The 22,009-nt window shown below is 42.6% G+C and overlaps 1 protein-coding gene across 3 annotated transcripts in view; it reads right to left on the bottom strand.

Annotated features, from left to right (window-relative positions):
* The window catches only part of WDR7 (WD repeat domain 7), a 350,409-nt gene that overhangs the window by 256,269 nt on the left and 72,131 nt on the right, over window positions 1-22,009 (bottom strand). For all 3 annotated transcript variants that reach the window (XM_055559425.1, XM_055559426.1, XM_055559427.1), the window contains exon 14: window positions 18,326-18,540. In XM_055559425.1, coding sequence (XP_055415400.1) covers window positions 18,326-18,540 — 215 coding nt within the window. The remainder of the gene's footprint in view (window positions 1-18,325; window positions 18,541-22,009) is intronic.

Below are 22,009 nucleotides of genomic sequence, written 5' to 3'. Positions count from 1 at the left end.
TTAAGGCAATAATGTTAAAACTTATTTGAAAAAGGCCAACAGAAAATCTAAATCATGTGAAATACACAAATGAAATGGTCTTGGTAAGTAAAACCCAATGGTAACGCAAAACAAAGCTAATTAGACAGACATATTTGATATTTTACTGTAAGTTCTTTGTCTTCTGTATATGGGAAAATACAGATTTAGTCATTTCAGATAAACAAGGAACTTGACTTACAATATTACAGAAATGCAAAAATAAGAAAAAATTATTGGGTTGTGTGGTCATCACTGACAGTGAACCTGTGGCAATCACATGAAGAGCAGTGGCTAAAATTGTGTCTCAAGTGAAAACCCAAGAAAAGTGACCGGACTGTGATCACGGGATCAATCTGTATTCAACCTCAGGTATTTTTCAGCACACACACATACATGCACAGCATAACTCAGCAGACCCCAGAAACAGTAACAGACAAAAAACCAAACCAGTTATCTTACAATCTGCAGAGAAGAAAATGTTGATATTATCCTTTCTACAGCATTTACTGTTATTATATATTTGAATATATGCCAAGTTAAGTCATGTCTGCTGAAATACCTGATAACTTTGTCCCCTAAAACCAATGACATATTGATACTCCAGCCTTATTTCATCTTATCCAATGACCAAGAGACAATTGAAACACTGGCAATAATTTTACTGTTGTACCATTTACTTCAGTGGTCCCAATTTAAAAGCTTACTTATTTCTGAACTGTTTTTTAATGTCATGATTTTGGGGACAATTTTTAAAGTTACCTGGTAAAATAATTCATTGTTTTTCCTGAAAGGGTCCTGAGTTCAACCTATAATTATAATATCAAATAGTTCAGATTTCTACCTAAACATTAATTTGATTTATGAAGTTAGCATTAAACATCAGCTGATTTTGATGGTAAAGTGGAAAGAAGAAAAATGGATGATTTTTTTCTTAATTTTGAATCTCCTCTGAAACCAGAGACGAAGGATACTAATAAGACTAGGAAATGTTATCTGACACACACATACACACAAGCCTCTACAAATATAGAGTCCTACAATAGAATATAAGAAAAGATATGTATTTTAAAATATTAATATATTTTATAAAATAACTATGTAGATATCATTTATAATGTATGCTCTAAATAATTTTTAGGAACTAAGTATAGAGTACCAGCTTATTATTTAAGAATAAATTCATAAGAAAAATGAATAAATAATTTTATTCTTGATTATGGATAGAATATTTTATTGAATAAGGACCTTTAAAAGAACTTCTGAAATCTGATGCATAATGTTGAATACAAAAGTTTCAACAAATAAAAACACAATGATGTCTTAATGTACTTTTAAAAAATTCAGTTAAGGAGGAAAATCCCACCATTTGCTATTTTAAAAAGTAGGGTTTTAATGTCAATGATTTTAAGGATTGGGGAAAGGGAAGGAAGGAAGGGAATAAGGAAGACAAGGAGGGAAGAAGGAAACAAAAAATTAACGACCAAGAAAATGTGTTAAGACTGAGATGGAGATTTGGTGCCCTCTGCTGTCGTATTGCTGTTACTGCACACTGACAGTTAGGAAAACAGATAAGATGAGCTTTCCCTCAGAGAATCCTGTTTTAAGTTGGAATTAAGACAATATACTTACTCTAAATATTTGATTTTTGAATAGAATGGGATTTTGTGATTAGGTATGAATTACAAGATACTCATTCAGTTCAGTCACTCATTCGTGTCCGACTCTGCGACCCCATGAACTGCAGCACGCCAGGCCTCCCTGTCCATCACCAACTCCCAGAGTAACTCACGTCCATTGAGTCCGTGATGCCATCCAGCCTTCTCATCCTCTGTCGCCCCCTTCTCCTCCTTCCCGCAATCCCTCCCAGCATCAGAGTCTTTTCCAATGAGTCAACTCTTCGCATGAGGTGGCCAAAGTACTGGAGTTTCAGCTTTAGCATCATTCCTTCCAAAGAACACCCAGGACTGATCTCCTTTAGAATGGACTGGTTGGATCTCCTTGCAGTCCAAGGGACTCTCAAGAGTCTTCTCCAACACCACAGTTCAAAAGCATCAATTCTTCGGTGCTCAGCTTTCTTCACAGTCCAACTCTCACATCCATACATGACCAGAGGAAAAACCATAGCCTTGACTAGACGGACCTTTGTTGGCAAAGTAATGTCTCTGCTTTTCAGTATGCTGTCTAGCATTAGATGATGTTATTTCACTTCCTTTCATGTGTTTTCATTAACAAGTATATTAATAAGCATAAACCAAAAATAGAGGTATTTTAGTTATTAAGGTTTTAAGGTTTTAAGTATGTGTCTGTGTGTGTGCGCACGCGCACACTCTCAGTTATGTTGGACTCTGTGTGACCCCCCCACGGACCACAGCCCACCAGGCTCCTCTGTCCATGGGATTTTTCAGGCAAGAACACTGGAGTGGGGTGCCATTTCCTCCTCCACGGAATATTCCTGACCCAGGGGTCAAACCAGAGTCTCCTGCATTGGCAGGTGGATTCTTTTACCACTGAGCCACCTGGGAGGTGCCAAGGTTTTATACTGTACTATAATTTATTTCATATGACATAAATAAAATGTAAATTACAAGTTAATTATGTGTTAAATAAAAACACTTTTTATAAAGAAACTTTCTTCTAAAGATATTTCTACAGGCCAGGTCTTACTGGATAATATTGGAATAACAGTAACAGTCAAATGGCATTAACATATTAAGACATTCCTAGATCAATATGCTAACTTTCCACAACACTAGCACAAGGGGAATGACTTGCGACTCTTCCCAAAGGGCTAAGGGACCAAGTAACAAGACCTAGAGCCCTAGAGACAGGGGCCCTACTCCTCCTGCTTCTCTATTAGACAGATCCTTACATGAACCACTCGACATCTCCAGCATTAACTCTTCCATCTCCCAAATAAAAGAAAGACTACTTACTTCAGAGAGCTGTTGTCAACAGCTAACAGATAAAAACAAGCAGTGTTTCTCTTGCTAGGAAAACAGAGATAATAATATCCAGCTTATTTTATTCAATATTGCAAATGAATATGTTAAAGACGCATGTGAAAAGTTTAAATCACTAAAGGAAAGAAACTGTTTTAAGGAAAGAAACTGTGTTTGAAGGGCTTCTATTTTGTATACAAAACTCAACACATTTGTGAAAGAATGGAAATACAATGAGATTCTGGGTAACTGACGTGTAAGAGAAAAGACCAGACTAAATGCTAACGAAATGAAAAGGAAGAAAGAAAACTTCTCTAATTGCTCCTGGGTCACTGTGGCGAGGAATCTGATTTCAGAAAGACTCACACATGTCGACTCTCATGCCTGTGCTCAGCCATGTCCAGCTTTTTGCGACCCCGTGGACTACAGCCTATAAGGTTCCTCTGTCCATGGGATTCTACAGGCAAGAACACTGGAGTGGGTTGCCATGCCTCCTCCAGGGCATCTTCCCGACATAGGGATGGAACCTGCGTCTCCTGCATCGACAGTCGGATTCTTTACCACAGCGCCACCTAGGCGTCTACTCTCTTCTCCCACCAGTGGTCTCAGCACACGCTGCAGTCTCTGGCCCGATCACTGCCCTTCCTACATCTGCACGCGCCACTTTCTATGCATGGGATGTTCCTGCCCACGCTTCTTCCAGATGTCAAGCCTCTAGGCACGCGACCCTTCAGAAAAGCCTTCCCAGTCCCTTCTTGGGCTCTGTCGCACCCGGCGCCCACGGTCTAGACGAAAGCTCAGCCCAGTGAACAGCCTGGTGCCCCCCACACTGAAGCAGGAACTCCTCGGGACCGGGGTCTGTGGGGTGCAGGCGTGACTAACACACTTTACACTGTTCTCATCTGGGGCCCTCTCAGCGTCCGCGCTCAATACGGGCGGAATGAATGCAATCAATCAATCAATCAATCAGGAGTATCAAACAAGTGTGCGCTGAATACCTACTGAGATCAATGTTTGCAAACACGTTGCTCATTTAACTTCATTACATTACACCACCACCACCACACACACACACACACACACACACTTCAAAGCTAAAAACAAATGGAAGCCAAGAGGTTGTCCGTCACACTGGCCTCACAGCTTGTCAGCAGTCAGGATGGGGCGGGAAGCTCAGGCCCTCCTGTACCTACTTGACCTTTGATTCTAGACATCAAGAGGTTCTCAGTGTCCCTTCTGCAGACTCGGGAGATGGAGGGCTGGGAGATGAGGGAAAAGGTGAACCCACCCGACATTAATCAACCTTCAAGCAGTGGCTTGCTCACTATAACGCAGCAAGCACTGCTGGGCGCTGGAAACACGAGAAAAAGCAAACGGTCCTTTGAGGAGCTTAGATAGAAAGCGGTGGATCTCAGCCAGGGGCGGTTTCCCCCCACAGCCCCAAAGGACACTGGCAACGTCCGCACACATCTTCGTGAGTCACAGTCTGGAGAGGGCGCTGGTGGCGTGCGGTGGGCGGAGGCCGGGGCGCCAAGAAACACGCTGCACTGCAAGGACCGTCCCCAGAAGAGAGCACTACAAGCCCAAACGCCAGCAGCGCTAACGTGGAGAAGCCCCGATAGAGGCACAGCGCGTTAACAAGCGCAGCTGCTGCTTCCCTGTACCGGTACACGAGAGTAAGGACCGGGCCAGAAACATAAGCCCAGCGCCAGGGCATCTGAGAAGGCCCAGCTGACTGCCAAACTCAGCGGCATTGCCTGAAAACCTTCAGCACCTTTGCGGAAGTAGTGGTCATCAAACCGAGGCTCCTGAGATGAGTGGGAGTAGCCGGGCGCGGGCCTTGGTGGGGGTGGGTGACGGGAACAAGGCTGCTCTGCACGCTGTGGAGAGCGGAGACAGCTGACCCCGAAAAACTCGGAGGCTGGGGGCGTCCACCCATCCGAGCAGTCAAAGCTCCGCGTGTAATTTACAGTCAGCTCTCTATAACCACGGTTCCTCTTATCCACAAATTCAACCGCTCCTGGATTGGAGTGCTGTGGTGTTTACCATTAAAAAAAGGTTCCAAGTGGACCTGCACAGCTCAAACCCCTGTTGGTGGGTCAACTGTACTACATTTACTGAAATATAAGTGAAAAGATTGAGAACCAATTGACATCAGACTGTGAAAACCTAGCATCCTGCTTTATGACCATGAATCCCCTCCTCTGTCTTTGTCCTACCCCTTGCCCTAAACCCATCCACTCCCAGAGAAAGCGTGATTTAACCAAGGCTGATCGCTGCTAGGGGACTGAGGTGTGACTGTGATTAAGAAAAACAGGCATCTTGACACAAACTAAGAAGAGAGAGAGGTGTGGAAGAAGAATGGACAGATCTCTGAATGCACAGGCCTCCTTCCAGACCACCGCGATCAAGCAGGTGACATCACAATAAAGTGAGTCACTGAACCGCTTAGTTCCCTGGTGCACCTGCACGTTATGTTTAAGCCGCACTGTAAGTGTGACAGCATTATGTCTAAAAACTGTACCTACCACATTCAAAACGCTTTACTGCTGAACAGAATTGAAAACAAAAAAAAAAACAAAAACCTGTTAACCATCACCTGAGCTCTCAGGAAGTCGTCATCTATTTGACGGTGGAGGGTCTGCCTCGATGCTCATGGTCACCGACCTTAGCAAGGTGATGGCTGCTGAAGCTGGGGTGACTGTGACGATTTTTAAAAATAAGAAAACGACGCAGTTTGCTGCATCGATGGACTCGTCCTGTCATTAACGATCCCTCTCTACCGGGTAACACTGTTTGACAGCATTTTACCCACAGAACTTATTTCAAAATTGGAAGGCAATCTTCTCCAAACTCTGCTGCTGCTTTATCAACCTAGCATACGTCACAGTTTAAATCCTTTGTTGTCATTTCAAAAACCTTCCAACATTTTCACCAGCAGTAGATTTCATCTGCAGAAACCGCTCCTCATCCGCGCAAGGTTCATCATGAGGAGGCAGCAGCTCGCTCACATCTTCAGGCTCCATTTCTAACTCTCGCTCTGCTGGCATTTCCACCACATCTACAGCTCCTTCCTCCACTGAAGTCTAGAACCCCTCAAAGGCATCCTTGAGGGTTGGAGTCGACTTCTTCCCAGCTCCTATGAAGGTTGATATTTTGAGCTCTTCTCGTGAATCACAGTTCTAAGGCATCTAGAAAGTGAAGTCTTTTCAGAGGTTTTCAATTTACTCTGCCCAGATCCATCAGAGGAAGCACCAAACATGACAAATATAACAGCTACAGCCTCACAAAAAGCATTTCTTAAATAAGAAGACTTACAAGTTGCAATTACTCCCTCGGTCCATGAGCTGCAGAATGGGTGTGGTGTAGCAGGCATGAAACTGTGGCTCTCGTTGTGCATCTCCAGCAGCGCTTGAGGCAGCCACCAGGTGCACTGGCAACCAGCAGTCGGATTTTGAAAGGCACCTTTTTACTCTGGGCAACAGAGTCTCAGTTGTTGTCTCAGTTCAGTTCAGTCGCTCAGTCGTGTCCGACTCTGCGACCCCATGGGCGGCAGCACGCCAGGCCTCCCTGTCCATCACCATCTCTCGGCGCTTGCTCAAACTCACGTCCATTGAGTCAGCGATGCCATCCAACCATCTCATCCTCTGTTGTCCTTTCTCCTCCTACCTACAATCTTTCCCAGCATCAGGGTCTTTTCTAATGAGTCAGCTCTTCGCATCAGGTGGCCAAACTACCATCTCAATGCTGGGCTTAAAATACTCAGTAAACCATGCTGTAAATGGATGTGCTTTGTTGTTCCATTCACAGAGCACAGGCAGAGGAGATTCTCCCTGTTTCTTAAGGGCCCTAGGGTTTTCAGGATGATAAATGAGCACTGGCTCCACTCCGAGTCACTGGCTGCATTGGCCCCTATCGAGACAGTCAGTCTGTCTTTGGGCACTTCTGTAGCCAGGCCCTAAGTTCTTCTCTCCAGCTATGAAAGTCCTAGGTGGCATCTTCCTCCAGAGGAAGGCTGTTTCGTCTGTGCTGGAAATCCGCTGGTCACGGTGGCCACCTTCACTAGAGGTCGGGGCTGGACCTTCTGGGGAAGTTCTGCAGCTTCTCCACCGGCACGTCCACTTTCATGTCACAGAGACAGCGTCTTCCCTTAAAACTCAGGTTCAGAAAATGAAGTTTTCCTCCCCCAGGTCAAAGCCAACTGCCTTCCCTCTGCCTTGAAAATCTGCCGTCTTCCCATCCCACGTGGAACCCAGTGTCATGGGCCGTCTCCCCCCGATCCTGATCACGAACCTGCCTCTCTCCCCTGGCTCTGTACCCTTAATCTGCAGTGGAACCTGTTTCCAAGACTGCATTCCCCTCTGGCTTTTCTCTTTCTCCTCCCTTTATCCTGCAAACTTTTCAAAAGTGTTCTGCACTTGGCTATGTCTATTTCCACACTTCCCATTCAGTCCTTTAAGTGAACTTAAAGTTGCTCAGTCATGTCCAACTCTGTGCGACCCCATGGTCTATAGCCCTCCAGACTCCTCTGTCCATGGGATTCTCCAGGCCAGAATACTGGAGTGGGTAGCCATTCCCTTCTCCAGGGGATCTTCCTGACTCAGGAATCAAACCAGGGTCTCCCGCCTTGCACACAGATTCTTCACCGTCTGAGCCACCAGGGAAGCCCATTCACTCCTGAACACACCGCAATCCAGCTTCTGGCCCACACATCCTGGGAGGACAGTTCTGGAAAAGGTCACTAGTGACCTCACGGACACACACATCTCAGTCCTTCTAAAGGTCATCACTGACTGCGTTTGACACAGTTGATCGCTCTGCCCATCCGGAAACGCCCAACTCCCTGTCTGCAAGTCCGCATTCCTCCGGGTTCTCCTCTCACCCCCTGCTCTCCACGTTTCCTCTACTCCCCTTCGGGTTGGGATCTTGAGTCTCTCTCAGCCCATCTGCTCTCTCTGAGGGACCTCGTCCACTTCGAGGTGGGCCCGGGCAATTCCTCCACCTGGATACCCGCCACCACATCCTCCCTCGAGTTCTCCCCACCCCGCATCATACACAAAGCATCTGCATCAGCCCCGCAAAACCTGAGCCTACATTCACCCTCACACCGGGCAGAACCACTTCTAGTCAATCAACCAGTCAGAAACCTGAGTTAACCTCCCTTACCCACTTTGCCTAACAAATCACGTGTGCTGTGCTTAGTCACTCAGTCCTGTCCGACTCTTTGCAACTCCATGGACTGTAGCCCGCCAGGCTCCTCTGTCCATGGAATTCTCTGGGCAGGAATACTGGAGTGGGTTGCCATGCCCTCCTCAAGGGTATCTTCCCAGCCTAGGGATCGAACCCAGATTTCCCACATTGCAGGCGGATTCTTTACCAGTTGAGCCACCAGGGAAGCCCAAGAATACTGAAGTGGGTAGCTGTTCCCTTCTCTAGGGGATCTTCCTGACCCAGGAATCGAACCGGGGTCTCCTGCATTTGCGTGTGGATTGTTTACCAGCTGAGCCACCAGGGAAGCCCAACAGATCACTAGGTCCTGCCAAACCCAGCTCACAAACCATCCTTCAATTAATACTCTCCCCTATGTATCCTCAGATCTGATATAGGTACTGGCTTTCACAAAGTTTTTTTTGAGGCAAGGACTCTAACGCTACTTCTTTTTTAAGTTTGAAAGCTACTGAGGTGAGAGAGAATGCTTTAGAGCTTGCCAGGTACACACAGATGGCTCGCCTCCCCCCACCGCCCATGTGTCTTCGGCTGGCCCCCAGCTCCACTGAGCACACGGGTCAGTCCCCACTCCCCTCCCTGCAGCTGCCACCCGCCACCCACCCACACCCCCCACCTGACGATGCTCCACTCATTCTTCAGCGCCCCCTCCTCCAAGAAGCCGGTCCTGGTCTCGTCAGCCTAGGCCAGGTGTCTGCAGCACTTTCCGGGTCTCCTCGGCCATCTCACTGCTGCATCACACTGCATTTATCTGTCTATATTTCCTGAGGGTGAATATCATGTCTTATTCATTTGGGCTCTCGAGGGCCTAAAACAGTACCTAAGAGCCAATAAAAGTTTCCTGAACTAGAATGATTCAATTATTTTCTAACAGAGGCTACAAAAGTCAAGAACTTTGAAAATATGTTGTATGGTCTAATAAAGAGCAGACTTCCCAATCCTATTAGACAGGAAGAAATTATTTCTTACCCAAAGAACTAACATATTGATTTTTAGTCATGAATCTTTACACTTCTATCAAATTACTTCAAAATACCTTTGTCATTGTTTAATCACTCAGTCGCATCTGACTCTTTGCGACCTCATGGACTGTAGCCCACCAGGCTTTTCTGTCCATGGGATTTCCCAGGCAAGAATACAGGAGTGAGCTGCCATTTCCTTCTCCAGGGGATCTTCCCAACCCAGGGATCGAACCTGGGTCTCTTGCATTGCAGGCAGACTCTTTTTAACACTGAGCCAAGAGGGAAGCCCAAATAGAAAGTATGTGTCCTTTAAATTCAAAACCACACTGGTATCTTACCAGTGTGAACCAGAAAAAATATATTCACATATATGCTTCATCTAGTTCAAATAATACACAGGTAAGATTTTAAATGTTTAATATAATTTGTCTTTAACTAATTCATCTCACTGAATTTTATACTTAATATCCAAATATAGAGACTGAAGGGGATTCTGGGAAGATCACAGCAGTGACGCCAGCATAGTTACTGGGTTTTTCCAAATCCCCCCATAAAAACGGACAGAGCAACTAGATGGCATAACTGAAACCCACTGAGAACATTTTCAACAGAACTAAGTGATGAAGTACACCCATAAATTCCAAAATTCAAGTGGATGGGAAAGGCCACCAACAGCTACAAAGCCCACCTGGTGTCCGGCATGCTGTAGGAAGGAGGGAAGATGGAAGCAGGAATGTATTTGAGAGCTCTGCCATGAAAACTCTGTAAGAGCCAACAGATATTCGTCTGAAAAATAAATCTGGAAAGAGCAGCTGAACCTGGGAGAGCCTCACCTACCTCAACAGCAAGTGAACACGAGAGTCCACCGTTGTGAGAAATGTGAGGCCGGAACATCAGAGTCCCGAGGCCCTCGCAACACTGATGCCTCAGGCTCCCTTGTAGGAAAGGATGCCCCCCCGGTAATGAGAAAGTGCTAAGAACGTAACCAAAATGGACAGGTAATTAAAAAAAAAAGTAAGGCAAAGAACAGTGGCGGAAACAGTCAGAAAGCAAGTCACCATCATCTTACTGAACCATGTCAAACAACGGAAGGAGTCCTGTGAAGCTAAAAATGCTGCCTGAATTAATCACTAAAAAATCCAGGAAAAATCATCCCACAAATAATATTCCAAAAAGTACTGAGGTCAAATTATTGCAGGCCAAGAGAGAATAAGATCGGGACTTCCCTGGTGAGCTGGTGGCTAGGATTCCATGCTTCCACTGCAGGGGGCATGCGTTTGACCCCTGGTCAGGGAACCAAGACAGTGCACACCACATGGCACGGCCAAAAAAATAAAATAAAGCTACTATTAGAGAGAGAGACAATAAGAGCAAGAAAACAGACATGTTTAAGAAGCAGACTGAAATGAATGTGCTATTTCAAAACAAGCTGGAGAACATTTTTAAAATGATACTCACTATGAAAGAACACCACAAATAAGAATTAGAAAAATCAGAAATGAAATGACTGAATTCAAGAAAGAATTAAAAATAAAACATCACTTTGACAAAGAAACCTAAACAGAAAGAAACACGAGAATAAATAAACACAACTGATCATGCCTAAGAGAAGCAGAAGGTGGAGAGTAAAAACATACTAAGAATCAGAAAGAAAAGGCTTCTCCTTTGTGGGAGGTAAGCTGGTGGTCAGTATGCTTGAGAGGAGATTTGGGGTGGGCAGGAAATTGTCTACATGAAGGGGGAGCTGAGCAGATCAATACACTGAAAGTACTGGGTGAGGCTTCTCACAGGGGAGAGGAGAGTTATAACAGGCCAAGAGGGGGGCCTGGGACAAGCACTGTGGCGTCTGCTTAGAGCTGGAGATCATGGGGTTAGCCCAAGGTATTTCATATACTTAGGAAGACAGAAATACTTAAAAGATACCTTTGTTTGAATCACTGTATATGCCTTGTAAACATACTATCCAGCTCTGTCTTCTGAGAGGGACTGGACGCAATGTCATCGCAGGAGCCATGAGCGTACAAAGCATCCAGGTTCGGTTTCTAATTATTATCCTCCACTAAAGGGAAGCACCGGTCACACAGGCACTGAATAAATCTTTCTTCTCCTACAGTGAGATACTCACTCTCCTGTTGCTTTAAGGTTCAGCTGCTTAGCTAGGTCTCCCTAACTTTATTTATTAACCATCAGACAGTAATTAGTGTAATATAAAAATTTTATCTTAATAACCACTTAGAAGAACCCAAAGCTGAACTCATATATATAATAAATATACAATTAACATACTCATATTTTCTGTTAAGATATTCATTAAAGTTTGGGTACAGAATGTTAAGCAAGTTTAATTGATTCTCCAAAGGTCAGATATATCATAAGAATTTTTCTAAGGCTGAAAACAGTTCATCAGAAAGGCCTGGTATCTGTACATAGCGTCATTTGACTTGTCCCTGTCTGTACTGGACAAGTGCCCTTTTCACAATGAATCATAAAGTCAATTCGATCAGTACAAATTTTTTTTGTTTTATAGAATGAATTCTGCAAGCAAAAGACACAGAGTATGTTCTCAGTAGGTTATATTTGACTTCTAAATCCCATTCTATCGCCTAGTTACACAGAATACAAAGCTACTGACCTTTGCAAATACAGCCCATTCATTTTTTCAGGGTTTTGACAACAGAGAGAGACATGCAGAGAGAGACAACAGAGAAATGCAAGGTAAAAGATAAATCATTCTGGCCACTTTTCAATTTCTTTAACTTCATTCTTTTTCAACATAAATAGGGTGATTCTGATTGATACAATGCCTAAGACGTGAAAAGTAAAAGTGAAGTCGCTCAGTCATGTCTGACTCTTTGCAACCCCACAGGCTGTAGCCTACCTTGCTCTTCCATCCATGAGATTTTCCAGGCAAGAGTACTGGAGTGGGTTGCCATTTCCTTCTCCAGCCTAAGATGTAAGGAGGCCAAATAAAAAGTTACACAGAGTAGGCCTATGAAATGAATTCCATGGCCACAAGGGTTTTCTAGCTTCACTGATAAAATTCTACTGGCCCAAGGCATCCATCAAGATCGCCTCACCAAGAACCAGTGTCTGACAAATGCTTTATGGGAAAACTTGTCAAAAAGATCACCAGATATGCCCAGACGTGCTTCTTGACATATTCATTTATGCATTCCTCAAATATCACTACACGCCAGTTACGACCTCCTATTTATTTATATCGTACAAGTCCTCTAACTCCTAACCCAGCAGAGCACCTGTTATGAGTTGAATGATGGATTAAAAAAAAAAGAAGATGAGACTACCTTGAAGGGATTATTACCACTTCCTTTTTTTATTTATTTTTTTTAACAAATATCACTCTTCTTCCACTGAAAATGCTGTGCTGAAAATAACTTGTTATATTCCCCTCCCTCTTTTCATCATTACAGATCGTAAGGGAAGTTTTTAATAAGGGTGAACTCTTCAACTCTATTCTCAGCACCATGTCCTCTTCCACGGCCCCACCGATAACTCCCTCCACCAGCAAAAGGGTCAGTGAGCTCCCAAAGCATAAACTCTGCTCTTAACCCTGCAACCACCGACAAAGCTAACTCTACTCTCTTCTTTTCCTCTAACAGCAAACTTCTTCCACGCATTGCACCTCCACTTGATCTCATGTTCATTCCTAACTCATTGTATCCTGACTTCTGACCCAATTATCTCTACCAAAACAGCTCTTAATGATGAGCAATGACTTTATTAATTATTAACTCCATATGCTCTTTTTTATTCCCCAGTCTTGGTGTTATTTCATTTCTCTAATATACTGTCAACCTTTACTTCCTTTACAAGAATTTGATTTCAATTACATGTGTAACCTAGATCACTGGAGGTTACCTGTCCAAGGTCACCAAAAGGCAGGAAATGACTGAGATGAAACTGGAACAGAGATACATCTGTCATCTGAACTTGGCCTCTAAACCACTCCTCTGTTCTGCTTTGCAAAAATGAAGCAAAGGTCATTCAACGGGGGAACTATATCCACGACCTTGATAGAATAATGCCATCTTCAGATGCAAGGGTCAGCAAACTATGACCCAGGGCCAAATTCAGCCCATTGTCTATTTTCGTTAATAAAATTTTACTGGGAGCCAGTCACATTCATCCATTTACATAGGGTCTATACCTTTTTTGGGGTTTCCCTGGTGGCTCAGATGGTAAAGGATCTGCCTGCAATGCAGGGGACACCGGTTTGACTCCTGAGTCAGGAAGACTGCTGGGAGATGGGAATGGTTACCCACTCCAGTATTCTTGTCTGGAGAATCCCATGGACAGAGGAGCCTGGTTGGCTACAGTTCACAGGGTCTCAAACAGTCAGACACAACTGAGCGACTAAGCACTCACGCACGCACGCACGCACAGCTCCTTTAATGCCGCTATTACGGCAGCTGAATCACTGTGACACAAGTGATATAGGCCACAAAGCCTAATTTAATTTTTTTCACTATATACCCTTTACAGAAAAAAAAAATTGCTAATCTATGTTCTATCCAAATGTCCTTTAGGTTTATCATTGGACAATTTGAGGATAATAACTAAGCACCAGGCTCTTTTCTAGGCGCTCAGCTCTCCACATCAAGTGCCAAAGTATCGGAGTTTCAGCTTCAGCATCCGTCCTTCCAATGAACATTCAGGACTGATTTCCTTTAGGATGGACTGGTTGGATCTCCCTGCAGTCCAAGGGACTCTCAAGAGTCTTCTCCAACACCACAGTTCAAAAGCATCAATTCTTCAGCACTCAGCTTTCTTCACAGTCCAACTCTCACATCCATACATGACCACAGGAAAAACCATAGCCTTGATTAGAGGGACCTTTGTTGGCAAAGTAATGTTTCTGCTTCTGAATATGCTATCTAGGTTGGTCATAACTTTGCTTCCAAGGAGTAAGCGTCTTTTAATTTCATGGCTGCAGTCACCATCTGCAGTGATTTTGGAGCCCCCCAAAATTAAGTCTCTCACTGTTTCCATTGTTTCCCCATCTATTTGCCATGAAGTGATGGGACCGGATGCCATGATCTTACTTCTCTGAATATTGAGTTTTAAGCCAACTTTTTCACTCTCCTCTTTCACTTTCATCAAGAGGCTCTTTAATTCTTCTTCACTTTCTGCCATAAGGGTGGTGTCATCTGCATATCTGAGGTTACTGGTATTTCTCCCAGCAATCTTGATTCCAGCTTGTGCTTCATCCAGCCCAGCATTTCTCATGATGTACTCTGCATAGAAGTTAAATAAGCACAGTGACAATATACAGCCTTAACATATTCCTTTTCCTATTTGGAACCAGTCTGTTGTTCCATGTCCAGTTCTAACTGTTGCTTCCTGACCTTCATACAGATTTCTCAAGAGGCAGGTCAGGTGGTCTGGTATTCCCATCTCGTGAAGAATTTTCTACAGTTTATTGTGATCCACACAGTCAAAGGCTTGGCATAGTCAATAAAGCAGACATAGGAGTTTTTCTGGAACTCTCTTGCTTTTTCCATGATCCAGCAGATGGATATTGGCAATTTGATCTCTGGTTCCTCTGCCTTTTCTAAATCCAGCTTGAACATCTGGAAATTCACAGTTCACGTATTGTTGAAGCCTGGCTTGGAGAATTTTGAGCATTACTTTGCTAGTGTGTGGAATGAGCACAATCATGCGGTAGTTTGAACATTCTTTGGCATTGCCTTTCTTAGGAATTGGAATGAAAACTGACCTTTTCCAGTCCTGTGGCCACTGCTGAGTTTTCCAGATTTGCTGGCATATTGAGTGCAGCACTTTCACAGCATCATCTTCCAGGATATGAAATAGCTCAACTGGAATTCCATCACCTCCACTAATTTGTTTGTAGTGATGTTTCCTAAGGCCCACCTGACTTCGCATTCTAGGATGTCTGGCTCTAGGTGAGTGATCACACCATTGTGATTATCTGGGTCATGAAGATCTTTTTTGTACAGTTCTTCTGTGTATTCTTGCCACCTCTTCTTAATATCTTCTGCTTCTGGTAGGTCCATACCATTTCTGTCCTTTATTGTGCCCATCTTTGCATGAAATGTTCCCTTGGTATCTCTAATTTTCTTGAAGAGACCTCTAGTCTTTCCCATTCTGTTGTTTTCCTCTATTTCTTTGCATTGATCACTGAGGAAGGCTTTCTTATCTCTCCTTGATATTCTTTGGAACTCTGCATTCAGATAGGTATATCTCTCCTTTTCTCCTTTGCTTTTGGCTTCCCTTATTTTCTCAGCTATTTGTAAGGCCTCCTCAGACAGCCATTCTGCCTTTTTGCATTTCTTTTCCATGGGGATAGTTTGGATCCCTGTCTCCTGTACAATGTCACGAACCTCCGTCCATAGTTCATCAGGCATTCTGTCTGTCAGATCTAATCCCTTGAATCTATTTGTCACTTCCACTGTATAATCAAATCCCACTCTAAGGGATTTGATTTAGGTCATACCTGAATGGTCTGGTGGTTTTCCTTACTTTCTGCAATTTAAGTCTGAATTTGGCAATAAAGAGTTTATGATCTAAGCCACAGTCAGCTCCCAGTCTTGCTTTTGCTGACTGTATAGAGCTTCTCCATCTTTGGCTGCAAAGAATATAATCAATCTGATTTCAGTGTTGACCATTTGGTGATGTTCATGTGTAGAGTCGTCTCTTGTGTTGTTAAGAGGGTGTTTGCTATGACCAGTGCGTTCTCTTGGAAAAACTCTATTAGCCTTTGCCCTGCTTCATTTTGTACTCCAAGGCCAAATTTGCCTGTTACTCCAGGTGTTTCTTGACTTCCTACTTTTGCATTCCAGTCCCCTGTAATGAAAAGGACATCTTTTTGGGGTGTTAGCTCTAAAAGGTCTTGTAGGTCTTCATAGAACCATTCAACTTCAGCTTCTTCAGCATTACTGGTTGGGGAATAGACTTGGATTACTGTGATATTGAATAGTTTGCCTTGGAAACAAACAGAGATCATTCTGTCATATTTGAGATTGCATCCAAGTACTGCATTCAATACAGTAATAAAGGATAATTCTACTTATCACCTTCTTGCTCTTCCAGTGAAAGAAGGAAAAAAAAAATCACAGGACAGTAAATTCTCTATCTTTGATTGTAAAGCTGTATATATCAGGCAAAATTAACCTAATTAACAATATAAAATATCTGTTACTTCCAAATAGCCCAATTGCCAGCACTAACCAGGAGAAAACTGGATACTTTCTATACAGTATTCCCACTGAGGTTTTACTTTCCATTGAGACCCATGGAAAAAAAAAAAAAGATCCGATTTCCTAGAGTAAATCGTGTACCACTGAGCGGCTCTTAGTTATGTTTCTTTTTTTTTTTTTCTTAACTTTGGGTGGGCTCTATTTCTCTGGAGGTTTGAAAGCCATCCAGCAAATGGCTCTTTAAATATTCCCCTCAGGAGGAGCATCTAAGTCAACATGAGAAAATAGTTAGAGAAATCCCTAATGGTCCAGCCAACATACATTTTTCATAAAGTGATTATCCTCCTGCAGCCTTGGCTTCCTAAGCCTTTCCCCCCTTCTATAATTGTTTTCCTTGTAGGCCAGGCAACAATTACCACTGCTACAAGGCTGAGGAGGTTCACGAGCAATATATTTTACAATACGTAAGTGTAGTGTCTCTGATATCTGGTGCTTTTATCACTAATTGCCCTATAAAATGCGCTATTAAAACAGGGACAAACAAGACTGTAAAAAATCACATAATGGACCATGACCACTTACAAAAGCCATTCATAAATGTTACTGTACCACTTATTCCCCTTCAATTTTCTAGTCATATCATTATTTTTCCAAAGTTTTACTTCTAGGGGTTATCAAGAAGAAAAAGAATATGTTTGGGAATTACCAAACTTACACACTTGCCATTGGAATGTATTGTTTTATAAGTTTGCTTAATATCAGAATTATACAGAACATCAGACAATGTGCCATGAACACTGAATTCCTAGGGAATATCCACATGATCTCCTGAAACAAATTATAGGAACAAGTGCATTTCAGCCTGTTTTCTATTCTACAGAGCATGGGACAGAAAGCATGAAAAAAAAAACCACAGAAGGATTTCACAATTCTAATCTATGAAACATACAATATAACAAAGAAAATAAAACATTAATATCTTGAGGAAAGACAGAATGATCAACTATTTCTGCCAATTACTGGAGGATACAGGTCAGTGGAGCTGCCTGTATTAAATATTTCCTATGTCATTAGCACTCGCTAATTCATGGGCAAATTTTCAAATTTGTATACAATCCTCTCAACCCCTTTGTTATTTATGGACACATCTAATCATTTAAAAAGTAGGAATCAGGAATAAAAGAGAATGAAAATAAAAGTATTTGGTGACTCATTCATAATTCTAATGAATTCTTAGATGGAACTAAGAATTTTAAGTGTGATTCAGATAAAACACTGGGATGGTCTCTAGGTTTCGTTTATCCATTTACCAGAGACAACCTAGTTCTAATAATACCCAGAAAACAAATACCACAAAGGAAATAGTGGCTAGTGTCTAAAAAACTAATGGTAAGTAGCCAATTAATGAGCTGGGGTGGACTCTTCTTCTTTTGGTAGGACACTTTTCTGCTAACTAAGGAAGTAAGTGGCGGGTCGCTTTCAGCTGTCAGGAAGGGAGGTGTGGCTGAGCTCGGGTCTCGCGGAAAATGCCAGCACTTGTGCAATCTCGCCGGTTCTCACATATGTTCTTAAATCTTGTAAATGGCCTAACATTAGTAAAATCGGAGCCTATTTTTAATACAAATGATAAGCCACAATTGTTCCTAAGTTGTTACTTTTTTCTCCTGAAGAGATCACTAGTGCTAAACCTTCCCACAGGAAGACTCTCAGAAAGTTAAGAAGATGGATTATACACAAACTGTTCATTCTAATTTCAGAAACTGAAGTCACTCACGTCTGTAGCAATCATTTTAAAGTAATTTGAATGGTAAGAACAAGTTACTTTTTCAAAATGCCAAATACCTGAAACACTCCAAAACTGTGTTGGATAAACCTGCTTAAAATCAGAAGCTTAGTATTCATCAGTGTCATCTCCCCAAAATGCTTCCCTAAGACGTGTCAAAGCTGTGTCATTAAATGAAGCTGAATGGGGACACGTGAGCCCCCATATAAAACTTACTTTGTCAGATGCCTCAGAGGCCAAGAGGTTAGTGGCAAGAGTCTGCAGCTTGTGATGGGCCATGTTCTTCAGAGCAGCAAGGCTGCGGCGTGTCATGGCTTGTTTGAGGTTGATGGCCGGGTGGCTCAGCGAGTCGACAGCAGCGGGGGCTGCTTCATCACAGGCGTTCAGGATCTCCACAGCCGTGATCCCCATCACACACCGGTCCAGCGCTCCTGGGAGACACGGACATGCACAGTCACTACACGACTGCGGATGACTGAAGTCCATTTTTTTAAGAAAGGAAAAATGCACGAACATTTTTTAACGTAGGGATATGTTTTATCAGTGCCTGCCAGAAACATTTTCTTGTCCTTCCTTCCTCTAATGATCTCCCATGTAGCATTACCTGCATCCTTTCCTCTCCCTTAAGACCCCTACAGAAGAAAAGCTCAGTAAACTTGAAAACGCAGAATAGAAATTATAAAATTAAACACAGGAATAATAATATCAAAAATGAAAATACAATCCTCAAGCTCTGGGCAATTTCAAGTATCCTAATAGGCACATAATCGGAGTCTCCAAACAGAGAAAAGAGAGGGGAGGATCAAAAACATATTTGAATAAATAATGGCCAAAACCTACCAAATTTGTTGAGAACTATATACCCAGAGATTCAAGTATAACAAACACTCAGCACAAGAAATACATAGAAAACTACAACTAAACAGCTCAAAATCAATAATAAAGAGAAAATTTTCTAAGAAGTCACAAAAAATAGATATAGCATATACATAGAGGAACAAAGATAAGGTTTATAGCAAATTTTTCACTGGAAATAATACAAGCAAGATAGTGGAATACTGAAAGGAATAAACAAAAAACTGTCAACATAGAATTCTATACTCAGAAAGAAATGTCTTCAAAATGATGGTGAAATAAAGTTTTTCAGATATACAGAAGATAAAAGAATCACTCATAGACCTGCACCACAAGAAAAATATTAGGCAAAAGGAAAGTCCTTCAAGATAGAAATCTGGATCTATATAAAGCAATGAAGAGTACGAGAAATGCTAACTACTTGGGGAAAAAAGGAAAGCTTTGTTTTTATATTCGTTTCCTTAAAAGAGGGCTTCCCTGATAGCTCAGATGGTAAAGAATCCACCTGCAATGCAGGAGACTCCGGTTTGATTCCTGGGTTGGGAAGATCTGCTGGAGAAGGGATAGGCTACCCACTCCAGTATTCTTGGGCTTTCCTGGTGGCTCAGCTGGTGAAGAATCCATCTGCAATGCAGGAGACCTGGGTTCAATCCCTGGGTTGGGAAGAACCCCTGGAGAAGGGAAAGGCTACCCACTCCAGTATTCTGGCCTGGAAAATTCCATGGACTCTACAGTCCATGGGGTTGCAAACGGTTGGACACGACTGAGCAACTTTCACTTTCACTATTCCTTAAAAGATAATATACTGCTTAAATGAATAAGCAAATAGAAAGAAATCATGTTCCAAATGAATGAAAATCATGAGCAACAATATGCATGATATAAAAGACAAGAAGTAGTGCATAGTGACCCAATCTTGGATAGAACTATTCTTCACACAGAGCAACCAGTCTGTATGAAAGAACAACAGGAGATAAGAACAGGTAGATGCGTACCACGCTGCGGAGGGTCTTGTCTTAAAGGATATGTGAACTAAAATTGCTTATGTTTTTGTCTTTAAGACAGTGGCATGAATCAAGTGTGGTTGTTATTGTTTTATTTCCTATAGTTAATTTGCCAGGAGAGTACAGGACGGACTAGAAGGTAGAAACAGAAGACACATAAACCAATAAAGATAGCATTAAAGTGAAAGCAAAAGCTGCTCAGTTGTGTCTGACTCTTTGTGACCCCATGGACTATACAGTCCATGGAATTCCCAAGGCCAGAATACTGGAGTGCGTAGCCTTTCCCTTCTCCAGGGGATCTTCCCAACCCAAGGGATCGAACCCAGGTCTCCCGCATTGCAGGTGGATTCTTCACCAGCTGAGCCACAAGGGAAGCACAAAAATACTGAAGTGGGTAGAATATCCTTTCTCCAGGGGATCTTCCCAACACAGGAATTGAACTGGGGTCTCCTACATTGCAAGCAGATTCTTTACCAACTGAACTATCAGGGAAGCCAAAGATAGCATGGGTGTTAAAAATATAGCCTGATATAAAAATAGTACACTATAAAGAAAAAAGGGAGGTGATGGCTACCTAATGGGAAGGACTTAGTAATTAATTATACAGAGGACTCACAGGGAGGAAGGTTGAACAGAGAGTCATACTTTCACTCTAATAACCTCTTCCTTCAAAATTTCAGAGTGAATCCAAAAGGGAAATAAGAAACTTCGCTTGACTAGAAAAGTACTGTTTTTTTTCTTAACCATTTCATCCTTTGTGTCTCTGCCTATCCTATCTTACAGTGGTTGCTTGTTTGTTTGGTTTTAATTTTTGGCCATGCCATGCAGGATGTGGGATCTTATAATAGTTGTTTTTCGACCAGGGATCAAACCCATGCCCCCTACATTGGGAGTTTGAATTCTTAACTACTTGGCCATCAGGGAAGTCCTTATCTTATTTTTGTAATAGAATGAAAACAAAAATACAGAAGATACAGAAAAGTCAATGATGCTATGTTATATCCTGTGAAACAGAAACATAAAATCAGATCTCTATTGTATTATATCCTGCAGGCAAAAGGTCAAATACGTGAAGAAAATACTTGGAGAAGGCAGTGGCACTCCACTCCAGTACTCTTGCCTGGAGAATCCCCTGGATGGAGGAGCCTGGTAGGCTGCAGTCCATGGGGTCGCTAAAAGTCGGACACCACTAAGTGACTTCACTTTCACTTTTCACTTTCATGCCCTGGAGAAGGAAATGGCAGCCCACTCTAGTGTTCTTGCCTGGAGAATCCCAGGGACGGGGGAGCCTGGTGGGCTGCTGTCTATGGGGTCGCACAGAGTCAGACACGACTGAAGCGACTTAGCAGCAGCAGCAGCAAACTCTTCACTAACAACAAAAGATAGGACTGAAGTACCACCTCCTGATTCTCTTTGGTAATTTTAATAACAAGGCAAAACCATCAATTTAAATAAATCAAAATAAATGTTTTTGGATATCCATGCTTTATATATGTTGTGCCAGTAGCATATTAGTTCATATTCTATTTTATTGGATACTTAAGTTTTAAAAAAATGATTCAAACACATATTTCATGAAGTTATTGCAAAAACAGGAATATTTCAGAAAACTTGAAGGGACAGGAATAAAAAAAAGAAAAAAGGTAACAGAACGAAGTAAACTGGTAAGACTTCATACACTAATTTCTAATATTTGGCAATCACTGCTGGTGTTTGCAACTGTACAAGAACAACTGACAACCGTCCCTCCAGGAATAGGCATATGATGAATCACTTTCATTATGAAGCAAACATGATAAAAAGTGCGGATAACAATGGTGTCAAGGCTCGGTAATGGTCAGATAAGAAGAACAACTTGCAGCAACAGTCACTACCTGAAGCATGCCACTATCTCCCAACAGAAAGGATGTTGACCTTGTCAGAGGCCTGTGGGAACACCACCACATGCTTACTGGGAACATCAGGTGTGCAGAATAAGGACCTGATCCCTACAGAAAGCTCCATGAAGCAGCAGCCACCATCTAGGTCGGTGACCCACCTT

The sequence above is a fragment of the Bubalus kerabau genome, chromosome 21 (assembly GCF_029407905.1).
Source record: "Bubalus kerabau isolate K-KA32 ecotype Philippines breed swamp buffalo chromosome 21, PCC_UOA_SB_1v2, whole genome shotgun sequence".
NCBI classification, from domain to species: domain Eukaryota; kingdom Metazoa; phylum Chordata; class Mammalia; order Artiodactyla; family Bovidae; genus Bubalus; species Bubalus kerabau.
Note: the sequence above shows the minus strand (reverse complement) of the source record. Positions and strands in the feature narration are given on the sequence as shown.